General features: G+C 32.0%; 1 protein-coding gene across 1 annotated transcript in view; it reads left to right on the top strand.

The window, feature by feature from the left end:
• LOC118194459 (peptidyl-alpha-hydroxyglycine alpha-amidating lyase 2-like) overlaps positions 1–23,787 on the top strand; it is a 58,192-nt gene extending 34,405 nt beyond the window's left edge. Inside the window, exons 6-8 of the mRNA XM_035365612.2 lie at positions 10,102–10,278; positions 15,436–15,560; positions 23,433–23,787. Of these exons, the coding sequence (XP_035221503.1) occupies positions 10,102–10,278; positions 15,436–15,560; positions 23,433–23,546 (416 nt within the window). The 3' untranslated portion in view covers positions 23,547–23,787. The remainder of the gene's footprint in view (positions 1–10,101; positions 10,279–15,435; positions 15,561–23,432) is intronic.
• The last annotated feature ends 773 nt before the right edge of the window (positions 23,788–24,560 follow it).

Genomic DNA, 24,560 nt, shown 5'->3' with positions numbered 1-24,560 from the left:
TCAGTGAGGATATTCTCTCAAAGGAATTTGACTTAAAACATTGAGCTTTGAAGTAATACAATTTACTTACAAAGATGAAGATTTATGTAATTTAGTTTAACTTCAATAGTTCATAGATTTCAGGGCTTAAGTGAGTTGATTTTTAACATATTTGTTACTCTTGCTCTCAAAGATGTTCAACAGTGAGGCTCAAATCAACAGTCAAAACTTCTTAAAATAATCTATTTTTTCCCTATGTAACAGAACTATACAGATTGAAAATGCTTATTAACTATACTAAGTTTTTTTCAGACGTAAACTTGCATGTTTTGAAAGATATCGTAATTTTAAAACTTGTAGAGTAATTAGGGTTTTCTGAAGCAGGAGCCATGAAAAATGCGCTGTGCCTTTGCAGGAACTCGAACCCTGGCCCTCTCTAATAAGCTTCGAGTATGCTCCCAATTACACCACAAACGCATGCGCAAAGAAGGGAGAAAATAGCTTATATACACCCTCCTTTTAAAGGGTGACCGAAGATTAGGAGACCTAAATCGCCAAATCCTGGTGGTGACGAATTATTGTCCACCACCTTTTAGTTTGGGCGCCACTGTTGTTGTCCACCACTTAGGCTAGCTCATCTGTTAGAAAAGCTTAAGAATGGGCAATAGTAATTAAAATTAAGATATGCACAAAAAAGTTTCGTTATGTATGTTTCAGTAAAATAGCACTAAGTATGCGATAGTAAAATGCGATTCTAGTGTCATATTTGTACAGAAAAATGAGCCAAAACAGAAAAACCAATGTAAAAAGTGTAAGCTACTATATGATAATCTAAATTTTCACACAAAACTTTAGTAATACAATAAAGATCCTTGGTTTACATACCTTGCCTAACTCATTCAATAATTAATGCATATAATTAAGTACTCGTATTTCAATATCAACTTCATTAAAAATAATAAGTAATCCTTTTTGCCCAACCACATTACATTAGTACTCGTCGAAAAATTCAAAGATGAATCATGCAAGAACGTTTCTAAATTTAAGTATGGTATTTTATTAGCACTAATATTCATATGATAAAACATCTACATCAACAAAGCTTTGAAAAGAATTTTAAATTATAATCAGAAAACAAGTTTTCAAAAATACATTTTGAATAAAATAGAAAAAATATGTTTATGCATCTGCTGTAAACACATTCAAACTATCAAGCCTGAAATAATCGCTTTTCGGTTTCTAAGCACATTGCTTTTTATGATAAAAGTAAAATTGGGGAATCGAGTTCATGCATTTAGTTTATTCTCACCGGAGAAACTCCATTTCAGAACTATTCAAGCATCAGTAAAAATAACAATAACAACTGCAGCGCCGAAGTATCGAAGTTCATTCAAACGTTAGACTCAATTACAGTGCATGGCTCTATTGGCATTTAATTTGCAGATTATTTCGTACTCACATGCAATGCTGTATTCAGTTTCTTTTCTTTTATATACTATATAAGCGGCTAAAGTGTGTGTCGCCGATAGTTTATTGTTGCCACTCGAAAAAATGAGCGCGGAAATTAACGTTTCCGCAGTTTTTAATTAATATCTCAACCGATTAAAGTCGTACGAAGATGAGAACTGTATCGATGGATTCGGAGAATTTTTTGGAATCTGAGGATACGCGTCTCGAATTTCAACTCGGCGCTGTTCCGTAGATATTCGAGAAAAAGAATTTGGCACGTAGCCAAATCCCTCTAATAGGGAAAACCCAAGAAAGAAAGTGGAAAATGTAGGGAAAACATAGGGGAAAATTAGTTTTTAATTAATATCTCGGCTAAGTAAAGTCCCAAGAAGACGCGAATGGTCAAAATGGCGTGCCACGGACCTGCGGAATCCAACGGTGTGCTTCGCTAAGCCCGGGAGCCAACCGTTTCGGAGGAGATGATGTTACTTCACCCCATATATATATATATATATATATATATATATATATATATATGCGGCTTAAGTGTCTGTTTGTCGCCGATAGTTTTTTGGTTACTTGCGTAACTGTACTAGCCAATGGGGTGAACTTGCCATGGCACAGGGTTGCCGTTTCAATTGAGACGTAGACAATTTCCTGTAAAACTTGCCTTTGCTATGACCATCAATAAGTCTCAGGGCTAAACGCTTAAGCGTGTTAGCATTTTTTTTTTACCTGAACCTGCATTTGGACACGGTCAACTTTATGTTGCCTGTTCAAGAGTTCGTGAAAGAACGGACGTAAAATTTAAAATATTGGATGGTTCTCTGCAAGGCGAACTTAAAAATGATAGAAAGATCTACACAAGAAATGTTGTGTACAAAGAGATCTTTGACATGTGAATTAACATTTCATGATTTAAATCACCTTTATTGATTGAGCTAGCGGTGGGCTCTTAAGAAATGTACCGCCAGTGGTTTCCTTCATTGTACTCTACTTTAAGCAATTAAGCAAGTAGAAGAGAAAAACCCACTGGGGCAGTAAGCAAAGGGGGCGTCCTCGCTGCCTACCCTGAGTAATTCAGTTTAAATTAGCAGACGCCTTTGCACAAATCATTTTAATTAAAATTTATAATATCTAGAACAGCGGTCATTTTGTATGACCGCCGGGCTTTCTAGTTTCATTATAAACATCTTAAACAGTACAATATATTAAAAATATTATTTATTGCATTACTGCAGCGTACCATCCGTCAAGACTATAACACAATCGTCTCATAACAACGTAAACAAAAACAGCTCCCGTGTCATATTTCGTAAGTGCACATTAGTATTGCCACCGAGGGAATGACTTCTAGAATGGACCAATGGGCTTCCATTAATATTTCTGTCATTTCACATGACCTTTATGGTGCTTTAAACAAGATGGTTGAAAATACTTTGCCACGCAATTTTCTGTACAAAATAATTAAAACATCGTGTATTTCTTGTGAAAATTTTCAGTGCGAAGTTAGGTCAGATATAAGTATAATTATATATGTAAATCCAAAAAGTCTTAGCAATTTTGATTGTAGTCTATTTGAAAAAGATGTTCTGTAATAATAGCCAACACACAGTTTTATTCAAAGTGAACTTTTCTATTTGCATTCCTAATGTATATTAAATTTTACATTTATAACTGTTCATTCTTAAATGCATTGCCTGCACAAGAAATACTTTTCAAACAGAATGAATTCATATTATTCGCAACGAATATATTTAATTTATTCATCTATAACTTTTCTTGTTAACAATAGGTATAATCAGATCATTCACAATATATATTTTGAATCTTACACTTTCTAAATCAAAGGAGTGCAAAAATTGAAATAAGAAAATACTAGATTCATTGTAACACTTCTAGTTATTCTTAGTCCTATAAAAAAATTATACACTTGAGTTTTCTTAATCCACAGGTGTTGGTAAATGCATTATTTCAAGGCTAATTGTAACTTGAGTCATTTGCTCGTCGTAAAGAGCGATAATATCCCACGAATCCGAATATCAGTGCGTTCTAAGTTTCGCGAAAATAAAATATTGACGATTAAATAAACTTATAAAATAAAAGCACTACGAGATTTTCAATTAAAATAATAGCAATATTTATACACCATACATTTCTTACTGCGAAACAAATGTAAAATAAAACATAAACAACAACATTCGTTCATATACACATTTTCAAAGATTAAACGTCACAAAAGCAATAGAAGCCTATTGATCCATTTTGATACCCCTCCCTCAGTGGCGATACTGATGTGCACTTGTGAATTATGCTGCCCGTGTTGTCTATTGGCAAGTTCTATTTCTGAAAAGGGGAAGGGGAATTTTTTTTTTTTCCTTACTTAAAGCGTTAACAAGGAAACAAATGATTTTACTCTCAGAAAATTTTGCAGTTCAGTGATAAAATTGAAACTATCACGCTTAAGAGACTGATAGGCAATTTTTGATCCGAAAAGCAATGAAGAAAAGGTGATCACTATCCAAAAGCGAAAACCTGTCACAGAAAGTATTTACACAAAATGCGCCATTATAGTATAATACAGCGTTTTTAATTCGTTTGTTTACCTATTTTAATAAATTGTGCTCTTAACCCTTGCCTGACTCCCACATCTGAAAATGACCAGTATATCTTAGAACTTAAGCACATATAAACGTTGAACATTTAGCTCACATGACCACTTCTTCAACCGACCAAAAGCGTCTGGAATCATGTCGTCTTAGAGAGTTTTCATTATGCATACAGACAAGCCAACACTCTTGTGGCGATCACGTTTCTAAGATGACGAACTTTAAAGATGACCAATATTGCTGAGAACATAAATACTAGTATTGAATATCACATCTCTAAAGCGACGTTCCACAAAGTCCTAAATCGTAGACAATTTTGTTCTCTGTGAAAGTGGTCGCGTTAGAGAGATAGTGTTCGATATCAGTGTTTATTTGTGCCCTCAAAAATTTTGATATATGCGTATATGAATATGTGTCTGTGTATACAGTGAACCAACTCATGATGGCCACCTAACCAAATCTACCACCCTAAAAAGCGACCAGTATTTCTGAGAACATAAGTATATATTGATACTGAACTTCACTTCTCAAAGGGCACCACCCGCAAAGAAAATTCTGTGTCTATGGTTGGAGAGACTCATTTCGTGAAGATTACCTTAAGATAACCACCTCCAAAAGATACAAGTATTTCTGAGAATATAATTATATATTGGCTCTCTAAGGCGATCTGTGGTTGGCCGCCTTCGAAAGACCTTATTATCCCCCTTATGGTCGTCTTAAGGAAGGGGACGAGACGAGAGACTGCATCTTTTTTTTTTTTTTTTTTTTTAATTTTAAATATTCCTGTTGGTTACACTACTGAAATAACTTTAATATCAACAACAGCAGATAAATAAATAAGTAGTTTTAAACAATTAGTAAACAAACTTGGGCATTTTTATGGGGCATTTTTAGCAGGGGTTTTTAACATACATATTTTGAAATAAAATTGGACTTTGAAAAATAACATGCCAAAATTGGAATTGAAATGACATGCCAATTTTTCTCCATATTTCGATATTGTTTCCCAAATTATGGCAAAGTGCCAAATTTTTTAAAAATCGCAGTAGCATCTTTTTTTTAAATTAACACTCAAAATTTTAATTCCACAAATTTATTAAATTTCTCACATGTTTCATAAGATAGCTTTTTAAATTAAACTTATTTCATGTCTTCTTTCACTGGTCGAAATTTAAGTTTAATCCAATTAAGATTCATACGATACTTCTGATTTATTTTAAGAATTCGTATTTTTTAATAATTTTTATAAATTTTTAAAGCATTTTGATTTATAAGCTATAAAACTTTGCCATCATCTTACAGTAGATGTATTTCTAGGCATACCTGCAAAAAATTACAGTTTTTTTATTCAGAATTTCGGAAGAATATACACTGCCGCGTTTTGAAATTTGGCATATTTGTTATAAGCAACAGGAGCGCTAAATATGGTTTATGCGCTTTATTACAATTTTAATTAATTGCAACAGTTATTTTTAACTTTTTAACCTTAAATTTCCACACAAACATTTATTAAACGCTATTCATGTGTTATTTCTTTATTCTCATTTTTCTTAATGATGCGTAGTAAATATTTATTAATAATATATGAAATGCTATTTTTTAATTTTATTAAGAATATTAATGATATTTTTCGGGGGGGTGTAAGAGCAAATTTTTACCGTCGCCATTTTATTTTCTGATATTTTATTTAACTTCCATCTTATGTATGTTACCGGCAAAGTTTGAAATCCGGCATTCTATAGAATGCTTAGGCATTGTACATAATGCCTAAAATTAGCTTGCAATGTATGAAACTATTCATATTTCAGACATTTCCTAATGCCAAATGAGAACGGCAAAGTGTGAAATATATCTCAGTATCTCTCTCAAAGTACGAAATACATAATAGAAAGCGTCGAAACAATGGAAAAAGTGAAACTGATCAGATTATGAGGGAAAAAGAGCCTGTTTCAAAAACCATGGATAAGATTATAGTCGATAGTGGATTAAACCAACATAATGAAGACATGCTTACGGAAGCGATTTCCGTATCTGATACCTGTTGTATGTGTTTAAAGGAAACGAATGATGCACTCTTGCATGCAGAAAGTATCGTAAAAAAATTCATACCTTCTGTGGCCATGCTAGTAAAGATGATGAAATTATTTTATGCACCGCTTGTTTCAAAACTGAAAATGCTACTGAAGGTAAAATAAATTCTAAAATTAATCGGGAAATGCAAGCCCCCCCCCCAAAAAAAAAAAAAAAAAAAAAAAAAAAATTCCACTGCTTCTTTGGGAATTACTGTGCGAGCTCTTATTCCTGACTTCGACAAGGGGCGAGTTGATTCGCGCAATACATTAGGCAGTTGTAATGAGTGTGGCAGAAGATGGTTTTTACCCACTAGGAACTTCTGAAGAAATTTTAAAACAAGTATATGCGACATCACAATTCACTTTATGCCTTAATAACTTGCCTAGTACTGAAGATATTCCTGACCACAAAATTCCTCTCGGTTACAATTGCTCAATCCTGTGGAAGCAGCCAAGGATTCTTCATATGTGTGTGTAAAACAAAATGCCAAAATATGAAATGTCTTTGCGTGAAAAAAATGTAATGGAATGTAATTCTTAATGTAATGGAATGTAATTCGTGTTAAGTAGATTAATTTTAATTTTTTATTTTTTATATGAAAATTTTGATTCTCTTAATAAGAAAGGCCTAAATTTTGTTTTGTACAACTTTCATTTTTCTTTACATATTTTGAATAAATCTCACTCTTATTATTTTTTTCAGAATAGCATTTGTATTTTTGAGGAATGCACGTCATTTATATAATAACCTAGGTTCTTTTCCACGCTTTGCCTGAATAGCATTTGTCATTCTATAGAATGCCTACGTAATATATACAATGCCTAGGGAAAGTATGTAATAATTCTCATATTTCATACTTTGCCTAAAAACACCCGGCGTTATATTCAGTGCCTAGACATTCTATAGAATGCCGGCGTTTCATACTTTGGTGGTAACATGTACAACGAAATTTACTTGCAGATTTGAAATTATTATTTCACATGTGTATTTAATGCTTCTGAATACTTCAAACAATGCGCCAGAAATATTGAAATTAAAAAGTGCTATCTTCTTCTAAAGAAATATTTAGCAGCCGCAAAATTTACTAGAATGTAAGTTTTTTTTTTCCTTCTTTTCTGTGCATCACAATTTTAAGAAATAAAAATAATTCTGAAGATATTTTTATGTCCAAAAATATTCTGTGGCATTAACTGCATAATATATTTTTAAACAAATCGTTTTCATATTTCGGTCGCTAACATTATATTTTAAGGCCGCTAACATTATATATGACCAAAAATCCTTTTTTTTTCCGAAACCCAATATATTTTAATATAAACATAAAGATTTAGGGTAATCACTCTTTTAAAAGTCAAAATAGTGATACAAACATATTATTTATATAGATCGAATTAATCAATCAGATTGTCGAAATTCAAAGGTTATGTAGAAATTACCCGCAGCTATTCTGGACTAGATAGCCAACAAGGCCCATAATCTTAAATAAATCTAAGAAGATAATTTTTAAAATTTTCTCTGTATTTTCTGTGTTTGTTTAAAATTCTAATTTAGAAATCAAGACTTAATTCTCATCATTGGTAATATAATAATTGATTACTATTGCTGCATATATTTTCACATTATTATTTGTGTTGCATTTACTATTATATATTAGTATTTATTAAAATTTTCTTTCTGTGAAAGATTTTTTAAAAAATTAAAAAGTTGTCCTTTCCTGTGGACCTCGCGAGATCAGAGTCACAGTCACAGTCTTTATACGATATGATTGATGATCCTGGAGATTAGCAGAGAGTGGAGACAAAATAAATATCCTTGACAAACCTGCACAAAAAAGAAAAAAAAATGTAATATTAAATTAAATCGTAAGAATGGCGTTGCCACCGCCATATCGCATCATTTCCTGATACAGTGCGTCATAGCCAAAATAGTGGCAAATTTTGATTCAGACACTATTGTAAATGGTACCTGTCTGGGTAGCAAATTTGGCTAAGACACTCTCATAGTAAAGTGAACTGCTGTGTTATTGAAAGAAGTAATCATCTTCATTCAGTAATCATCTCTTTTCATTCAGCCACAGCATGAGCCAGCTTATCCAAGTAATTTCTTCCCGTGATGCATAGAATAGTTGCCGTATGAGCAAATACGAATACTTCCAGCGTTTGTAGAATAATGCAAAAAGAACTTAATGAGTTCCCCCCCCTTTTTTTAATATAAAAAAATTTGGTATCAGCTGCATAATTTATTTGTTGTGTATTTAAAAAATTTTTCATGGTCTTATGAATAATCCTTTATTATATACACCGAAGAGATGACGATATCAGTATTTCTGAGAAAAAATGCGTTCTTATCCGATTGCGCATTTTTTCCTGTGTAAATAACGAGAAAATTTCTAAATAATCTTGATAAAATTAAGTAAACTTAAGTTTTTTAATCTAAATTAAATGTATAAGTAGTACACATTAAATTTTTTAATTTGGCTGAATTTAATGTGTGCTAAACATTTAATTGAGCCAGGAGGACCAGTGCTAGTGTTTTCGTACTAGATCTCGTACTTTTTAGAAATTTTTAATGTTATATTATGTTTATCATCAAATCCAGTATTTTCTTCCTTTTAAAAATAATATGAGAGAGTTAAAGATTTTATACTTTACTTTGAGTGCAGTAGAAGATAGTATTTAGCAAGCTAACATAGCAGTTTTGAATGCCCATAAAACCTTAACTGAAGCTCACTCTTCTTAACATTCACCCTACGTAGTAGTAAATCTAAATTAAATTATTATTTTTACTTGAGGTATCGCTTTTAACTTCCAGTTTCATCAGTAGAAAATAAAAATGATCACAAAATTTTAACGTGTTATGAATAATACTGAAATTTTAACCTGTTATGAATAATATTAACTGATATAGCCAGCCAATAATGCTCAATTTTAAACTGAAAATATATGTGACGGGGGGAGGAGTTGGAACTGGAAGCTGTTTTGAACAAATTTAGATTAATGTGAAATTTAAGAAAGATACATTAAGCCACTTTAATGTGAAATACTTGTCTGCATAAAGTAAGTTTTAAACCAAGGTTTTAAATGTATAAATTTCAAAGTTTTCGTATTTAAAGGTTTAGTGATATTAAACTGTGAAATGTGCAAATCAGACAGTTGATACATTATAGTGCCATTTCTTTTGAATTTTACGAATCTTATTAAAAAAATAGCTATGGAGGTCTTGATAGGGAATAACACCGACTGATGACTGCAGATGTAATAAAAAAATAGTAATAATTAATGGATTTTGGAATGAAGATTTTGAAATAAAATAGGTTGTAGGCAAATAAATGTTTCTTAATTTCACAATATTAGTTAAAACTGCCTTATACCTATGCTATAAATGGAAGAATGTTTCGAACAGTGATAATGAATAAGAATAAAATAAGAAATTTACTAAAATCTTCCTTAAAGAATGAGTCTTTTTGAAAGACAAAAGATTAAAACATGCATCAGCAACAAATTTTATTTACAAATTCTGGAAAATTAATTAATTCAGCAAAATCTGTCAAAAATAATGAATAAATACCTTCAGTGTTTTTCATGTTTGTGAGAATATATATAATTAGCATATTAAACAAATTACTATCTATATGTAAATTGCATAGGAAATAATAAACTGTCTAAATGTAAATAGAAGAATTGAAAAGCTAAAAATGTAATCTTTTTCTTCATCCTTCATTTAGGTGATTACAGATCTTTCTCCATTTCTTAGTTACTGTAGTTGAGGAATTTATGTTGATTTCAAACATAACATAAGGAAACAAAGTCATAAACTGCCTTATAGAGAATGAAGCAAAATAAAATGTAAATTTATTATATTTTTCCCTTAGATCTAGTATCTTTTTCTCACATAAGTTAATACGAAATATTTTTACTGGGTGGTTACCTTGGTCTGAGCTCAGTTTTATACCCTATATTAATGTAAGCACACAATTTTATTTTCATTGTAGATGGAATGAATGTTCCCCATAGTCTCACACTTATACCTGAACATGATGCAGTTTGCGTAGCAGACAGAGAAAATTCGAGAATTCTTTGTTATTCTACTGGCACTGATGGCACTACTGCTGGTGTACCTCTGGCAAGCATTGATTCGCAAGGTCGAGTTTTTGCTTTAGACAAAAGAAGTAAGATATCGCAGATATTCCTTTAAAATATGTATTTAAATAACAAAGCTTGAATTCATATTAAATTTATTCAAATAGGTAATTTTTGCCGCAATCGAGCTGCTTCCTGTTTGCTGTTAAAAAATGTTTTATTAAGTTTCTGTTGAAAATAATTTTATTCCAAAATTCAGTTGAGAAACAACTTTTCGTTATTAATTTATTTACCTTTTTCTCGAACAAAATGTTAAAATTAAAAAATAGTTAAGAACATTTCATTTTAGTATTTTAGTCATTTTTAGTCCAAAAGGGTTTTGTGCCTAAAACTCCTGCATTATATTTGAAGAAATTAAATAATGAAGAATCTGAATAAATGTATATTTTTCTAGCATTGTGATAAAACAACGGTACCTAAGAGCCTCCAATTTTGAATGACGTAATCCTACTGCGAATGTGAGCATCTGAAAGCCCAAATTTGAAATTTGGAATTTTTTTATTATCGACTTCATATTTTGTAAAACTTTAACGAAATTTTCATTAACAAACTCAGCGGTTTAAAAGCGAGTAATAGCAACACTCTACCGGGGGAGACCTTTTTATCTCCAGCGCGAGGAACTGTGTATCGGAAATTCTAAAGATATGCTCTTAAATTATTTCGGGACGTTGCTATTGAACTGAATTGTATGGTTTAAGTGCAAAGAACATGATATTTAATAAATAAAGATAACACACAAAACGTTAAAAAAATCCCTTTGAAAGTAATTTAAAATCTCAATCCTTTCAGATTCTTTCTTTCTTTATTTTTTAAAGCAGGAGACGTGAAAAATGTACAGTGCCCTCGTAGAGTGTACAGTGTGACTTGCACCTTGTACCTCTCGAATAAGTACTAGTATGCTTCCAATTACAACGCGAAAGCATGCGGAAAGGAGGGCTAAAATACCTTATATAATCCCTCTTTTAAAGAGCGACTGAGGACCCAGTCGGCAGACCCAGTCGCCAAATTAGAGGACCCAGTTGCCAGATCCTGGTGATGACGAATTATCGTCCACCACCTTTCAGTTCGGGCGCCACTTGTGGAGTCATTAGTTTTTCTTGGAGCAGGAGACACGAAAAATGTGCAGTGCTCTCCCCGGGACTCGAACCTTGGACCTGTCGAATATTCTTCTAGTTATACTACGAAGGCATGCGGAAAGGAGGGAGAAAATACTTTGTAGTATGCATACCAAAAAAAAGTATATGTCCGGATTACGACATTACTAAACAAAACCTGCTGCGCTTTGCGCTTGAAAGAATCTGACATTAGGTATTAAATGTAATGAAGATTAATATTAGGAAGTGCTAAAATTTGGATATATCTAATAAATAATTGCCAACATTTTACTTTTAATCCAGTTAACAATTGCTATATTTCAAGGTAAAGGAAATGGGTTTGAGATGTTCAGAAGGATACAATACTTCGTTAATGCATTTCTGTTCTGTTTTAAACGTCAAAATAGTTCTGTTATTTTAGACGTACAGCAAAGATGACCAACTACCTTTCAAACGTAGGTTAAACCCGACATCATAGCTTGGTTAAACTCAGTCACCTTCTTGACAATACCCACCTCTAGACATTTATTTATTTAGCACATTAAATCAGCTAACGCGAGATAAGCGACTAAGTGATTATTCAAGATGAAATGCTTTCTAAAGTGTTGTAGTGTCCCTCCCTTTTATTCTACTAAGTGTTGAGGAACCTAGTGAACTACAAGCGAATAATCGCTTAAGTCCAAGAACAGAAACGTAAACTCAAGAAGGGTTAATTACCCTTTATTGCTCAAAATAAAGATTAACAGATGGCCTCTTTCTCAGGGCGTATAACAAAGCCACCACTTGGGCTCAGCTCAAAAATGTAAGAAATAAGAACTAACTAATGACTAACTGAAAAGATTTAGCCGAAGCTAACACAAATTTTAAACTAGTTGGCCCGTAATATTAAATTAGCTAGCCAAGCTATCAAAACTCATGTAATACGGCGGCGCGTAGTGAGCGAAAGGCAAACGCGCGCTAGTCAGGAACCCTAACACTCTCTCTCGAAGTCAGTGGAACTTTGATTTAAATACTTTCTACTACTCATTTGCATTTAACGCGACTCTAAAAACTCATTCTGGTAAGGAATTGTAATCTGCTAGAAGCGATAGGAAGGTGGTATAAACTTAAAATAACTGTTATGAAATTAGGATATACCTTACAATGTATTGGTTGTTTATATATTCATATATTCTCGTTGATATCTAGAAATCAGATTTATCTAATTCTCTTGAATAATAAGGACGTATAACTTAATCCAAATTCGGCTTGCAAAAGTAAAATAGACTTTACAGCTTTATAGTGTTATGTTGATTACTTTTATTACTATTACAGTCTTATACTCTCATACCGTAGCTTTATACTTTCCTACAATATCAAAAATTCATCAATCAGCTTCTACAGGTATCTTCAGTATTTCTTTCTTTCTTTTTTTTATCTCCTCGTGTTCCACACTGTATACCATGAGGTTTACAGAAGAAAGTTATAGCACTAACAAAATAAACAGATGCAGACTGCGGAAAAAAGAGGGGACTACTATATCTCCCGTTCTACTGGGCCGATTGACGAAATTCAAATTGCGGTCTTCGTGTCTCGAAAGCGCGACTTAGGATATATATTAGATTTATATATAACATTCTTCTAATATAGGTATTTTGACACAAAATCGGACTTCTGAAGTGACATACCAATTTTTTTCCATATATCAATTCTACGACTCAAATTATGCCAAACTGCCAAGTTTTATAAAAATCGCACGAGTAATTATTAAAAAATTGGCTCTCAAAATTTTAGCTCCTCAATGTTAATTGAATTAGATATATATTTATTAACATATCTTTTTTTATTAAATTTATTTGATTCTTCCTTTCACGTTTCGAAATTTAGGTTCATTTCAAATAAATTCGCCCATTTTAATGATTTATTTTTACAATTTGCATTTTGAACTGATTTTTCGAAAAAAAATTTTGAATTATAACCTTTAAAATTTGTATCATCATCTCAAAGTAGATGTATTTCTTAGCAAACCTAAAAAAAATTAGAGTTTTTTATTCAAAATTTCCTAAGATATACGTGAATTTACATATTGGCGTGTTCTGAAATTTGACATATAAGCGATAATAACGCCAAATGTGGTGTACGCACTTTGTTAAAATTATTTGAAAGTATGAACGATGACTTTTTCCCTCTCGTATACAATGAAGAAAAGGAAAGGAAAATAGGTTACTATAAATTAAGAAGTAAGCCAAGTGAATTACTCTTGCCGCAAACTGGGGGGGGGGAAATACGCCGATATAAATTTTTGAATTTCTCTTTAAATTTCGCACCAAATTTTACAAAATTTAATATTTAAGCATAATTTCATAGGATCAAAATACGGATAAAAATCGGCATTTCATTTCAGAAAAAGTCCGATTTTGTGTCAAAATACCCATATTAGAACAGTGCTATATGTAAATCTAATATATATCCTAAGTCGAGCTTTCGAGACATGAAAAACACAATTTGAATTTTGTCAATCGGCCCAGTAGAACGGGAGATATCGAACTGTCCCTTTTTTCTTTGGACAGTATACAATAGAACTAACTGCAAATGCGTAAAAAATATTAAAATAATTTAAAATAATAAATAAATAAGTAAAAGGAAAATAAAATAAAAATTAATAAATGATGAGAACTCTATAATCTAAATTGAGAATGAAATTTCGAAAAGCAGAGTCTCTTTGTCCAAAAAAGTTCAGAAAACATTTGTGACCAAGATACAGACGGATGCTTCAAAAGATGCCTGAAGTATCTTCCTCTGCTGGACATGATGAATGTAAGAATATGCTTAACATTCTCATCGCCGCTACCGCAGCTGCACAAAGCACTTGAAGCAAGTCCAAATCACTTTAAATAGCTCTTAAAACTGCCATGTCGAATCAAAAGTTGAGTTACTTTAAATTCTGTTACAGCTTTTTATTCTGTAAAAAACTGCAGGAAAAAAAACTTTTGTGCATTGTGTTTTGGTGAAGCCAGATATTCTCTGTTCGCACACATAGTGTAATTTCTATAAAAGCGCTTCTAATGAGAAACAGGAACAGGAGCGATTTAAATCAGTATGACGTTTCGTGGCTAGCTTTGCAAGAGCATCAGCTCTCACATTTCCAAAATTTCTACAGTGTTCACGAACGTAAGCAAAATGAATGTCGATATCAAAATCTTGCAAGGTCTTAATAATAACCTGAATTTCATCAGCAAGATTCTTTGAAACTCTGTGATCATTGTAATGAAGGAAGAGAATTTCTACGTGTTAAAATGCGCATTGAACTCAAACCACTGCAAGAATTTTGAATCTGTTTTACAACAAGGTTTAAACATAGCAACTCAGTCTGAAAAATAGAGCACTTATCATTGATTCTGTACTGTTTGAAATCTCTTTCTTGTTTATCTTTCACAAACAACAAAAGCAAGGCCATATCATTCATCTTACTTCCGTCTGTAAAAAATTGATTTATACTCTTCAAAAACTGCTTCGGAATAGACAACAACTTATACAGAATTCCTGTTAAGAGGATGTAGCAAAGAAGAAACTGGAAGACTGCCGTCAAGAAAATTTGATGAGCATTTCCCGTTTTGGAAAATAAAAACTTGATTTAAACTAAATTTATCTAAAAGTCGCCAGCTCTCCATTCTAGAGCTTAATGAATTAAACTAACATTATATACAAAATAAGGAAACTGTCTAAGAAATAATAATTTAATAATTACCTATATAGTAATAATAGATAGTTTAAAAGAAAATTGAAAAATAAAATGATTTTGCGTTCTACTTTCCTACATTTTTAATATTTGTATTAACATTAAATGGCTTAATAAATTAGCCATATTCATCAGAAATATAATTAGCAAACGCAAAAATATGCTCTACATTCAGAATCATAATTAGATGTTTCTCATATATAAAGCAGGTTGAAACTTATATTACTTTAATTTGATACAACCATATGTAGCATAATATAAGAACTGAAGTGTTTTAATACTTTTTGTGTTATTTTATTGCTAAAATACGTTAGAAATATATTTATGCGTAATATATGAATTGAACTTTTTTCAGATTTTATTTTTTATTTTAGGAAAACAACTGTTTGCACTTAATGGGCCAGATTTGTGGGAGAACACTCAATCTGTATCTGCTAATCATGGCTTGGTTATTGATGTCGAATCTGGAATTCCGAGAATCTTATGGGGACCAGACAACGTAAGTTTATGTTAAATGCTGAGAATTATTAATTAGTTAAAAGCTAATATGTCTGACAATTTTTGATAATCATAAGGAATAGTATTTCAATATATTTCCTGTTTTTTCTTATCTTCTTAAGATCTCATTTCATAAAAAAGTTCCATCATTTATAAATTACTTCATATTCTTATTTTATATAAACATTTTCAGTGGCTATCTGATCAATGGTCCATTAGTAAAAAATATGTGAAAAATCGAGCACTAATTTCGCTGCCCATAACTAGGTGAAAAAGAAATAAAATTGAATTTTCTTCATGCGAAATGTTGAATTAAGGAAAGAATTTTGCAATTCTACCCGTGATGACATGCATAAAACTGCGTTTGTTAATCGGGACAGTACGCTATTTTCCTAAGAACAGCAAATAATCATGTTCGAAATTATTTTGCTAGATGATCCTATTCTTATGTCATCGAAGAACTTCACAGAAATATTCTGGCACACTGTTGTTAAAAAGCATTACAAAATTCGCAGTACAAACTGTAATATAGCAAATAGTAGTGCAAACTGGCGTATATCATTCAAAACTTCAAAATTATTACAACTTAAGTCATATTTAATTAATGTAGCCTAGGAATTGAACTCTTCTTGATCAAGTTAAATATCTAGCGTTCTGCAAATTGCTTAAGTTATTCATGGAGACTAGTAACCGATCGTCCTCAGCAGGTGGAACTGACGTTATATAAAACGAGCGTGGTCGCCGCGATCTTGGGATCACCTGACAATTGCATATCACGTCACTGACTTGGATTTTGTCGGGCTTTTGGCGTGTACACTGACGAGCCAAAACATTATGACCATCCCCACATTTTTCAATGAACTCGTCTGGATCACGTAGAGGGCACATGATTAATTGGGAATGGTATATAACTGCTGCTGCAGAAGGTAAGGAATCATTCTTGAGCTTACTTTTGCGAGTGATGGGAAAGGTTGCTGATCTAAGGAATTTGATTGAGAGCAGATTCTAATTACCCGAAGACTCGGAACGAGTTTCTCCGAAACTGAACTGGTAGGTTGTTCACGATCAGCAATTGTTAGTATTTATGCAAAGTCGATAAATGACGGTGAAACCAACAGTAGACGCCAAGGTGTTGGACACCCACGAGTTATCAAAGAAAAAGGACAGCGGAGACTGTCTCGCTTGGTACAGCAAAATCAGCGCCAGACAGTCGCTCAGCTGAAAGCCCAATATAATGCAAGTCCAAGTGCAAATGTTTCGGAACACACAGTTCAGCGGACACTGTTGGATATGGGACTGCGCATCACACGTCCCACTCGTGTGCCTCTTTGTCTAAGCGTCATTGTCAACTACGCCTACAGTGGGCCCGGGAACATCGGGACTGGACCATGAATAAGTGGAAGATAGTTGTCTTGTCGGATGAATCAAATTTCTCATTCATGACGTCAATGGTCGTGTCGGGGTACTCCGTCTTTCAAGCGAGCAGTTGCTCCCCTCTGTACAGTAGGTCATACGCAGGCTGGTGTTGGCAGTATTATGCTTTGGGGAACGTTTTCATGGGCAGCTCTGGAACCCTTAGTTGTGATAGAACAGGCCATGAAAGCTGCGGACTATCTGAACGTAACTGCGGATCATTTGCACGCTTATGGATCATAATTACACTGGATCAGTTCCTTATAATAATTGCACTGGATCGGTTGCTTATCATAATGGCACTGGATCAGTTGCGTGTCATAACTGCAGTGGATCAGATGCTTGTCTTGTATGGCGTCTGTCTTCCCAACTGGAAGTGGAATCTTCCATCTGCACAACGCCCCATGTCACAAGGCTCGAATTGTGTTGGAGTTATTCGAGGAGCATAAGGATGAATTCCAATTAATATCCCAGCCACCTAACTCGCCGTATCAACTCAATAAAGTACATTTGGGATGTCATGGAGCTCAAACACCACCTTGTCGGAATATCTCGATTTTGCTTGACCACTGCTTAGATATTTGGTACAACCTGTTTCCAATCATCTATCAAAAACTTGTGGCATCCATATCAAGGCGACTTTCAGCTGTTTTGCAGCCCAAAGGTCGCGCAGTGCGTTATTAAGTAGGTGGTCATAATGTTTTGGCTGTTCAATGCAGTTTTTAGTCTAGTTTGATGTTTTGTAAGACATCTTTTACTTGTGACATAGACGTGTTTGAATGATGTAATGTTTTTCAAGGTTTAGTCTTTATTTTGTGGAAAACGAAATAATTTTCCAAAATTTTATTTTTTTGGCAACTACTTCATGAATCACGTGTTTTGGGATGACATTAATTTTAATTAATTTTCCTTTATTTCCTTAATTACCTAATTTGTCATTATTTTTAATTATTTAATATGTAATTATTTTTAATTATTTAATCTGTAATAATTTTTTATTGACTCCGACGTCCCAACCACTTCACACCTTTTGTGCTTCCGCGACGGCGAAAGAATACATTTTATGAGGACTAATCAGCTTCTCATTAACAACAATTTTTTTCCTATTTCAACCAATCAGTATATTTGTTAGCTGTAAGGAAACATATATTTAATTGTAAAGGAACATAACTTTAAATGTATTATTTTCTGTTTTGTAAACTTGTTTGTAAATTTTCCCCCTTTTTTTAATTTTTCTTTTTTTATTTTACGAATATATTTTTTCGTTGTTTTCTTTTTTCTGCTCACTTCTTACTAAATTAAATTTATCATTTTTTTATTCCATATTTTTTTCTTTTGCAAACATAAACTTTATTTTTCAGTTTCAAAAAGTAATTTTTCCATATTTTTGTTTTAGAAAAGTAATATTTTTTCCTACAAGTTTTTCTTTTTTTTTACTTAAAAACTTTTTTTTTTTTTTTTTTACGTTTGCATTTTTATTTTACAAAAGTACCATTTACGTCTACAAACTTGTTTTTTTTTTCTTTCGGCATTTTATCTTAAAAAAAATTATTTTATTTTTATTTAATTTTTTATACAATTAAATTTTTTTCTTGTCACATTTTTATTTTCCGCTTAAATTTTTCCCCGTGTTTTAAATACGTATTGATGTTATATCTCTATTTCTCCAGAAATAAACTTATATATATTTGTCTGTCTGGGAAATTTAAACTGGAATTTCCACGCATGTCATTTCACTCTGGTTTCACCAATTACGCATTGGCTAAATATACACATATACTTTCAACATATACTTTCAGCTAAACAAATCAAATACAGGTATTCGAACAGGAATACTTCACAAATTAAGAAAAGATGTGAGCACAACGATCTTAACTAATAAATACGGCAAAGCATGTAACGAACTATATAAGAAAAGACGCATTCAAGGAGGACATTCTAAGGCAGACCTGTTCTATTCTGCACAAAGCTACAACCTTCGTTTCAGATTAAGCAAACATTCAAGAGATAATTTCTGTGTTACTAGAGATTCTACTCAGACCAGTTTGTAATATAAATCATTAAAAAAGTCTCAGACGCATAGGAGAAGTATGCAATAGCTGGAGAAAAACTTCTTCCCAAACCAAGCAGCAATAATGAAATATAAAATGGAATACGAAAATCTCAGATTTGCAATAATTTAACATCTGATTGTGCAAAACATAAACAAGAAATGAATATTTTTTCTGCATGTGTTTTCCAATGAAACAAGCCCTTAACCAATTTCACAAACTGTTGCTACCTCTCTGCGAACTATTTTACTGCTTGTCTGCGAATTCTTAAAATACAGCGAAAAAACAAATAATCACGTTCGCTTGGTTACGGCATATTCCTTTGTCATTCAAAACCTTTTTTCCTTTTGAGCTGTAATATTTCTGAAACTGAATATAAAACAAAAGCTTTCTGATTTATCAGAACGTAAGTGTGGAACCTAAATATAGAATACAGTCATTAAAATGGAAGATTTTAGGACAACTAATGTGCTATAGACAAAAATAAGATTCAAAATACGTCAATATTTTTTATGCACAGTGAGTAAAACTGATTAAGGATTTGTGTCATTCGAAACAAATGCAGGAAAAATTGCTCATGTTTTGCATACTTCGACTTACTTTGTAAGGTTTATCCTAAGTTTATAACAGTCATTTTTAAAGCTCCTTTCCCATTTCTCCTAATTTCAGCTCACAAATTCCTTACCAGAATGAGTTTTTAGAATCGCGTTTAATGCAAATGAGAAGGAGTAGTATTTAAGTTGAAGTTCCACTGAGTCAGAGTTTCTGACTAGCGCGCGTTTGCCTTTTGGCCGCGTTTCTCTAAGCTGTTGCTATGTTCGGCCGTATTACGGGCCCTTGATAGCTTCGCTAGCTAATTCGATATTTAGAGGCCAACTAGTTAGATTTATGTTAGCTTCGGCTACATCTCTTTAGTTAAGTATTAGTTAAGTTCTTATTTTTACACTTTTGAGTTTAAGCCCAAGTGGAGGGTTTGCTGTACGCCCTGAGAAACGGGACTGATATTCTTTATTTTGAGGAATAAAGCGTAATTTACCTTTCTTGAGCCTTCTGTTATTGAACTACTTAAGCGATTATTCGCTTAGCTGTTCACTAGGTTTCTCAACACTGAGTTAATAGATAAAAGGGAGGAAGACTGCAAACTAAACGATTACGACAGGTTTGTATTTATTAAGAATAGATAGGAAAGATCAGCAGTCAATTAAACTGCGGCGAATGACATAATTTTCGAAGTCTTTGTCTAACATGAAACTTCTAATCGCCCACACCATATATAGTATATATATACTTACATATCGCTGAGTCAAACATGTTGTTCTTTTAAGCGTATCAAAAATCGATACTTGAGGTGCTGAAAATGTACAGAAAGCCCAAGCTAACGATCCAGAACAATAGACATAAGTTATAAATGATAAAAACATTCATTGTGCAGACACCGACTAGTTTCTATAAGTTTGAATATAGTGTTTACGTAAAAAAATGTAAGACCCATTTTCGAGATTTTATTCCAATATGAGCCTTTAATTATAGCTTTTAAAAATATGTAAAAATGTTAGTTAATAGTATTTTGTGTAAGTCTGCACAGAAGAAATCTTTTAAGCAGTAATTACTACAGTTGCACTGGCTATATAAAAGTAAAGAGAATTTAATACGAATTTAATGATAACGTATATGCGTACGTATTTGTACAAAATGCTTCAGTGTAGAAGTCATAAAAGCAGGAAAATATAGTACCCTTATCATTAGGCTCAACTTGTAAGTGCGTATATTGTATAATCATGATTCAATTGCGAATTTTAAGTCATTTATCTTCACATAATCTCTTATATTTAATATCTCAATCGTATGTATTTTTATTTTTCTTATATTTTCCGGCCTTGAATATTCTTTTACAGTAACGTGTAATACAAAATACTTCTATCTGAGTTTACCTTCTGTGTGTACTTCATAAGCTTTCTTCACTGTAAATCTATATTATCTTTGCAAATGAACTTGAATTCATATATTACTTAATAGAAGTAGAATATGCAGTTGTTTGTATTAGTGGAAAGGGTAACGTGCACGAGTCACATTTTCCAACAGGTTTCTTCGATGTGGAACTTATGTACGATCCTACCAATTACATTTATTGTTATTAAAGTCTACTATTAAAAGTCACAGAATCGCAAATGTTAAAACATGAGCGAAATATTTTGTATTAGTTCCTTTTAAGGTGTAGAGACATTAGGCATTTTTATAAAGCAGGGTGTAGAAAAATGAGAAATCCCCTCGCTGGGACTCGAACCACGGACCTCTCCAAATACGCGCCGAGTTTGCTGACCACTACAGCATGAAGGCATGCTAAGAAGGCGGGAGAAACCTTATAACGATATCAAGATCTGAGGGCTGATCATCCTAAATTTTTCTTATTAGTTGGTAATATGTTACTATGTTTGGTTTAAAGACTAATAGATACTGGAATCTTATGAATACTCTGTACCTGCAAAACAAACTTCTTCATTGACCTGAAACTGATGATGTGACTTCATGTGGTAGTTACCGAAATGAATTATAGAATCACTGATGTCCTTAAAGGCCTTTGTAATACCATTATTATTATAAATTTGGTATAGGAAAGACCTTTCATAAGTTACGGAAGGGTAAAATTGATATGAAAATTATAGAGAATTTCATAATGAAACGTAAATGAAGCACAGACCGAAAATGCTATAGCAGTAATTATTTCTTTATATTAGCGGATTTTTTTTTAATAACTGACAAACATTTTCTCCATGGCTGCAGTGGGAATATCATTATAAAAAAATTTTATCTTAATTTAGTCCGAAATACTCCTGGTTCTAAAATCAGATTACATTTAGGTCAGGTACATACCATTGTCTCATTCATAAGGTTTCTTTCCCCTCTTTCAATGGGCTTCATGCACTACTTTGGGACATTAGCTGATTAAAATTAGAATGATATGTGAATTATTGTATAATATATATAATCATTGCTCCTCATTGCATTGTAGAAACCTGTTCGATCTTTGGAGTTCTTTGGTATATTGCAATTTCAGTTTTAAATTTAAAAAACTAATTTACGTATCTTAGCGATGTTTAATAGCCCTCCATCCCAAACAAAAGGAGAAGGAGAACATATTTTGAGTTTTTTTTAAAATTTAATCAATTAATGCATCAAGCTGAAACCTAAATATCAGATTTTCTGATTTATTTATCTAACTTCGATTCTAGTAAAAAGCTGTGGAGTGTTAATCAGTCACTGCTGAAAACAACTTTTCAGTATTCACCATGAATTCACTTCGTCATTTTCAGTAGTAGATAGATTTGAAAAATTGTGTCTTAATTGAATTAAATTGTGATTAATTTTAAGGATAATTTTCAACTCTTTGACTCTTAGAGTTCATAGCCTTCGAGGTTTTCTACAGACAGAGTTTAATTTATTCTCCATTTCTGAAGATTACTTGAATATTAAAAGAGTAACAAAAAAAAAAAAAAATCTGAAAGGTTTCAGATTTTAAATTACGTCTAAAGGGGATCATTTTAAAGTTTTGTGTGTTACCTATATTTATTAAATATCATGTTCTTCGCACTTAAACCATAAAATTCAGTTCAATAGCAATATCGCAAAATAATTTTAAAATGAGCATATCTTTGGAATTTCGGATACACAGTCTCGTGCTCTGGAGACAAAAATGTTTTTTCTCTACAACATTGCCATTGCTCGCTTTGAAAACCTTGAGTTTGTTAATCAAAAATTCGTTAAAGTTTTACAAAATAGGAAATCGATAATAAAACAAATTTCGACTTCCAAACTAAAGCTACCAGATGCCCTTATTCGGTGAAAGATTACGTTAATCAAAAGTTGATGGCTCTGGGTACCATTGTTTTATCACAATGCGAGAAACATACATACATTTATGCAAACTCTTCATTATTTAATTACTTTAAATATAATACAGGGTGATAATATTTAGTGGAAACAATTTGAAAATAAAACAATGCTTGTAGTGAATCAACACAAAATGCCAAAATGAAATTAATAGTCCTTCTGGGCAAATCTCCCCTTTGGACTAATAATTGAGCTGCGTCAAATAATTACAAGCGGGTACCTAAAATACATCTGTTTGGTTTAAGATGGTTAAGATAATAGTACATTTGTAATCAAATATTTGAAATAGCTGGAGTACACTGTATTAGACATTTTAATACAAAATTAGTCTCAAGATTACTTTGTACAGAACTATGTTGCAGTGATCACTGATAGTACACAAGAATATAATTCAGTCTGAATTTTAATTTTTGTTTTTTAGCTTTATTATACATGACAGTATTATAAATGAAATAATAAATTATTGATAGCTGTATTTCAAGTAAAATATTATTAATGTTCATGAAACCATTCTGTTTTAGGGTTTTCTGTTTCCACATGACCTGGCTGTATCTCCTGATGGCAATTATGTTTATGTTTCAGAGATTGATTTATCTGCCCCCAAGCGAGTGTATAAGTTCAATATCTGGGACTGAGACTCACAAATAACAACGCAATAATAATAAACCGCAGCATTAAAAATCAGTTTTTTGCAGAAATATTTCATATGTTTGGTGTATTCAAATTTCTCAGTTCGACAACTTATGGTTAAAATGTTTTTAAGTTGTTTAAATTTCTAGATAAATGTGTTCATGTTTGTAAATATTTCTATTTTTATTTAATTGTACTTTATTTTGCTCACGATTAGATAGTTTATTACATTTTGCTTGACTTACAGTGTTTTAGATCATTAATCTGTGCACTTACATTATAAAAATGAAAAGTATTTTTATTATAAATTTAATTAAAATGGTTTGATGTAAAAGTTAAGTTTATAAACTTTTTACTTTCATTCTTTATAAACTTTATAAAGTTTGTTAGAGTCATAAAAGAAACACATAAAGCCGTTTAACAAATTCATAATGATCACCACAGGAAAAAGTCATAACATAAAAGTCAAGAGACAAATACAATGGCTGGAAAGCAAAAAATTGTTTTTCGCCATTTACTTAAAATATTTCATTAATACTTTACATATATATTATGTGTATGTATATATATATATATAAAGTAAAAATGTAGTAAAAAGAAATTTAAAAACCGAATGATCAAGCTAGTCAAAAAAAGGACTGATTATTTAAATTGAATTTAAAGAAGAAAGGAAGTTTGAAACCTAGTAAAAGTCGTTAAAAATATTTGTAGTTTCCTATCAAAATTCCAGAAACACTATGTAATATGAGTGATAAAATAAATTTAAAATATTTTTAAAAAAAACTATCCAAACTACAGAAAAAATGAAAAATGTATAGAAAAATATTTGTTAATCTTCTCTGTTCAAAGCTTCAAACAGAACTTGTCAAGGAAAAAGTGCTTGAAGCCTCCAACCAAGTTGATTAACCAGATCATACAATGAAAACATAATTGTTCAAAGTATTTTCGCATAATATGCTGTTAAAAATTGATTAGTAGAGACGAAACGTAAGAAATTTAGAACCTATTTTACGCAAAGA

Source organism: Stegodyphus dumicola, chromosome 9 (genome assembly GCF_044657685.1).
Source record: "Stegodyphus dumicola isolate Sdum_Otavi_A_Nest chromosome 9, ASM4465768v1".
NCBI lineage: Eukaryota > Metazoa > Arthropoda > Arachnida > Araneae > Eresidae > Stegodyphus > Stegodyphus dumicola.
This window is presented reverse-complemented; position numbering and strand designations above follow the sequence as displayed.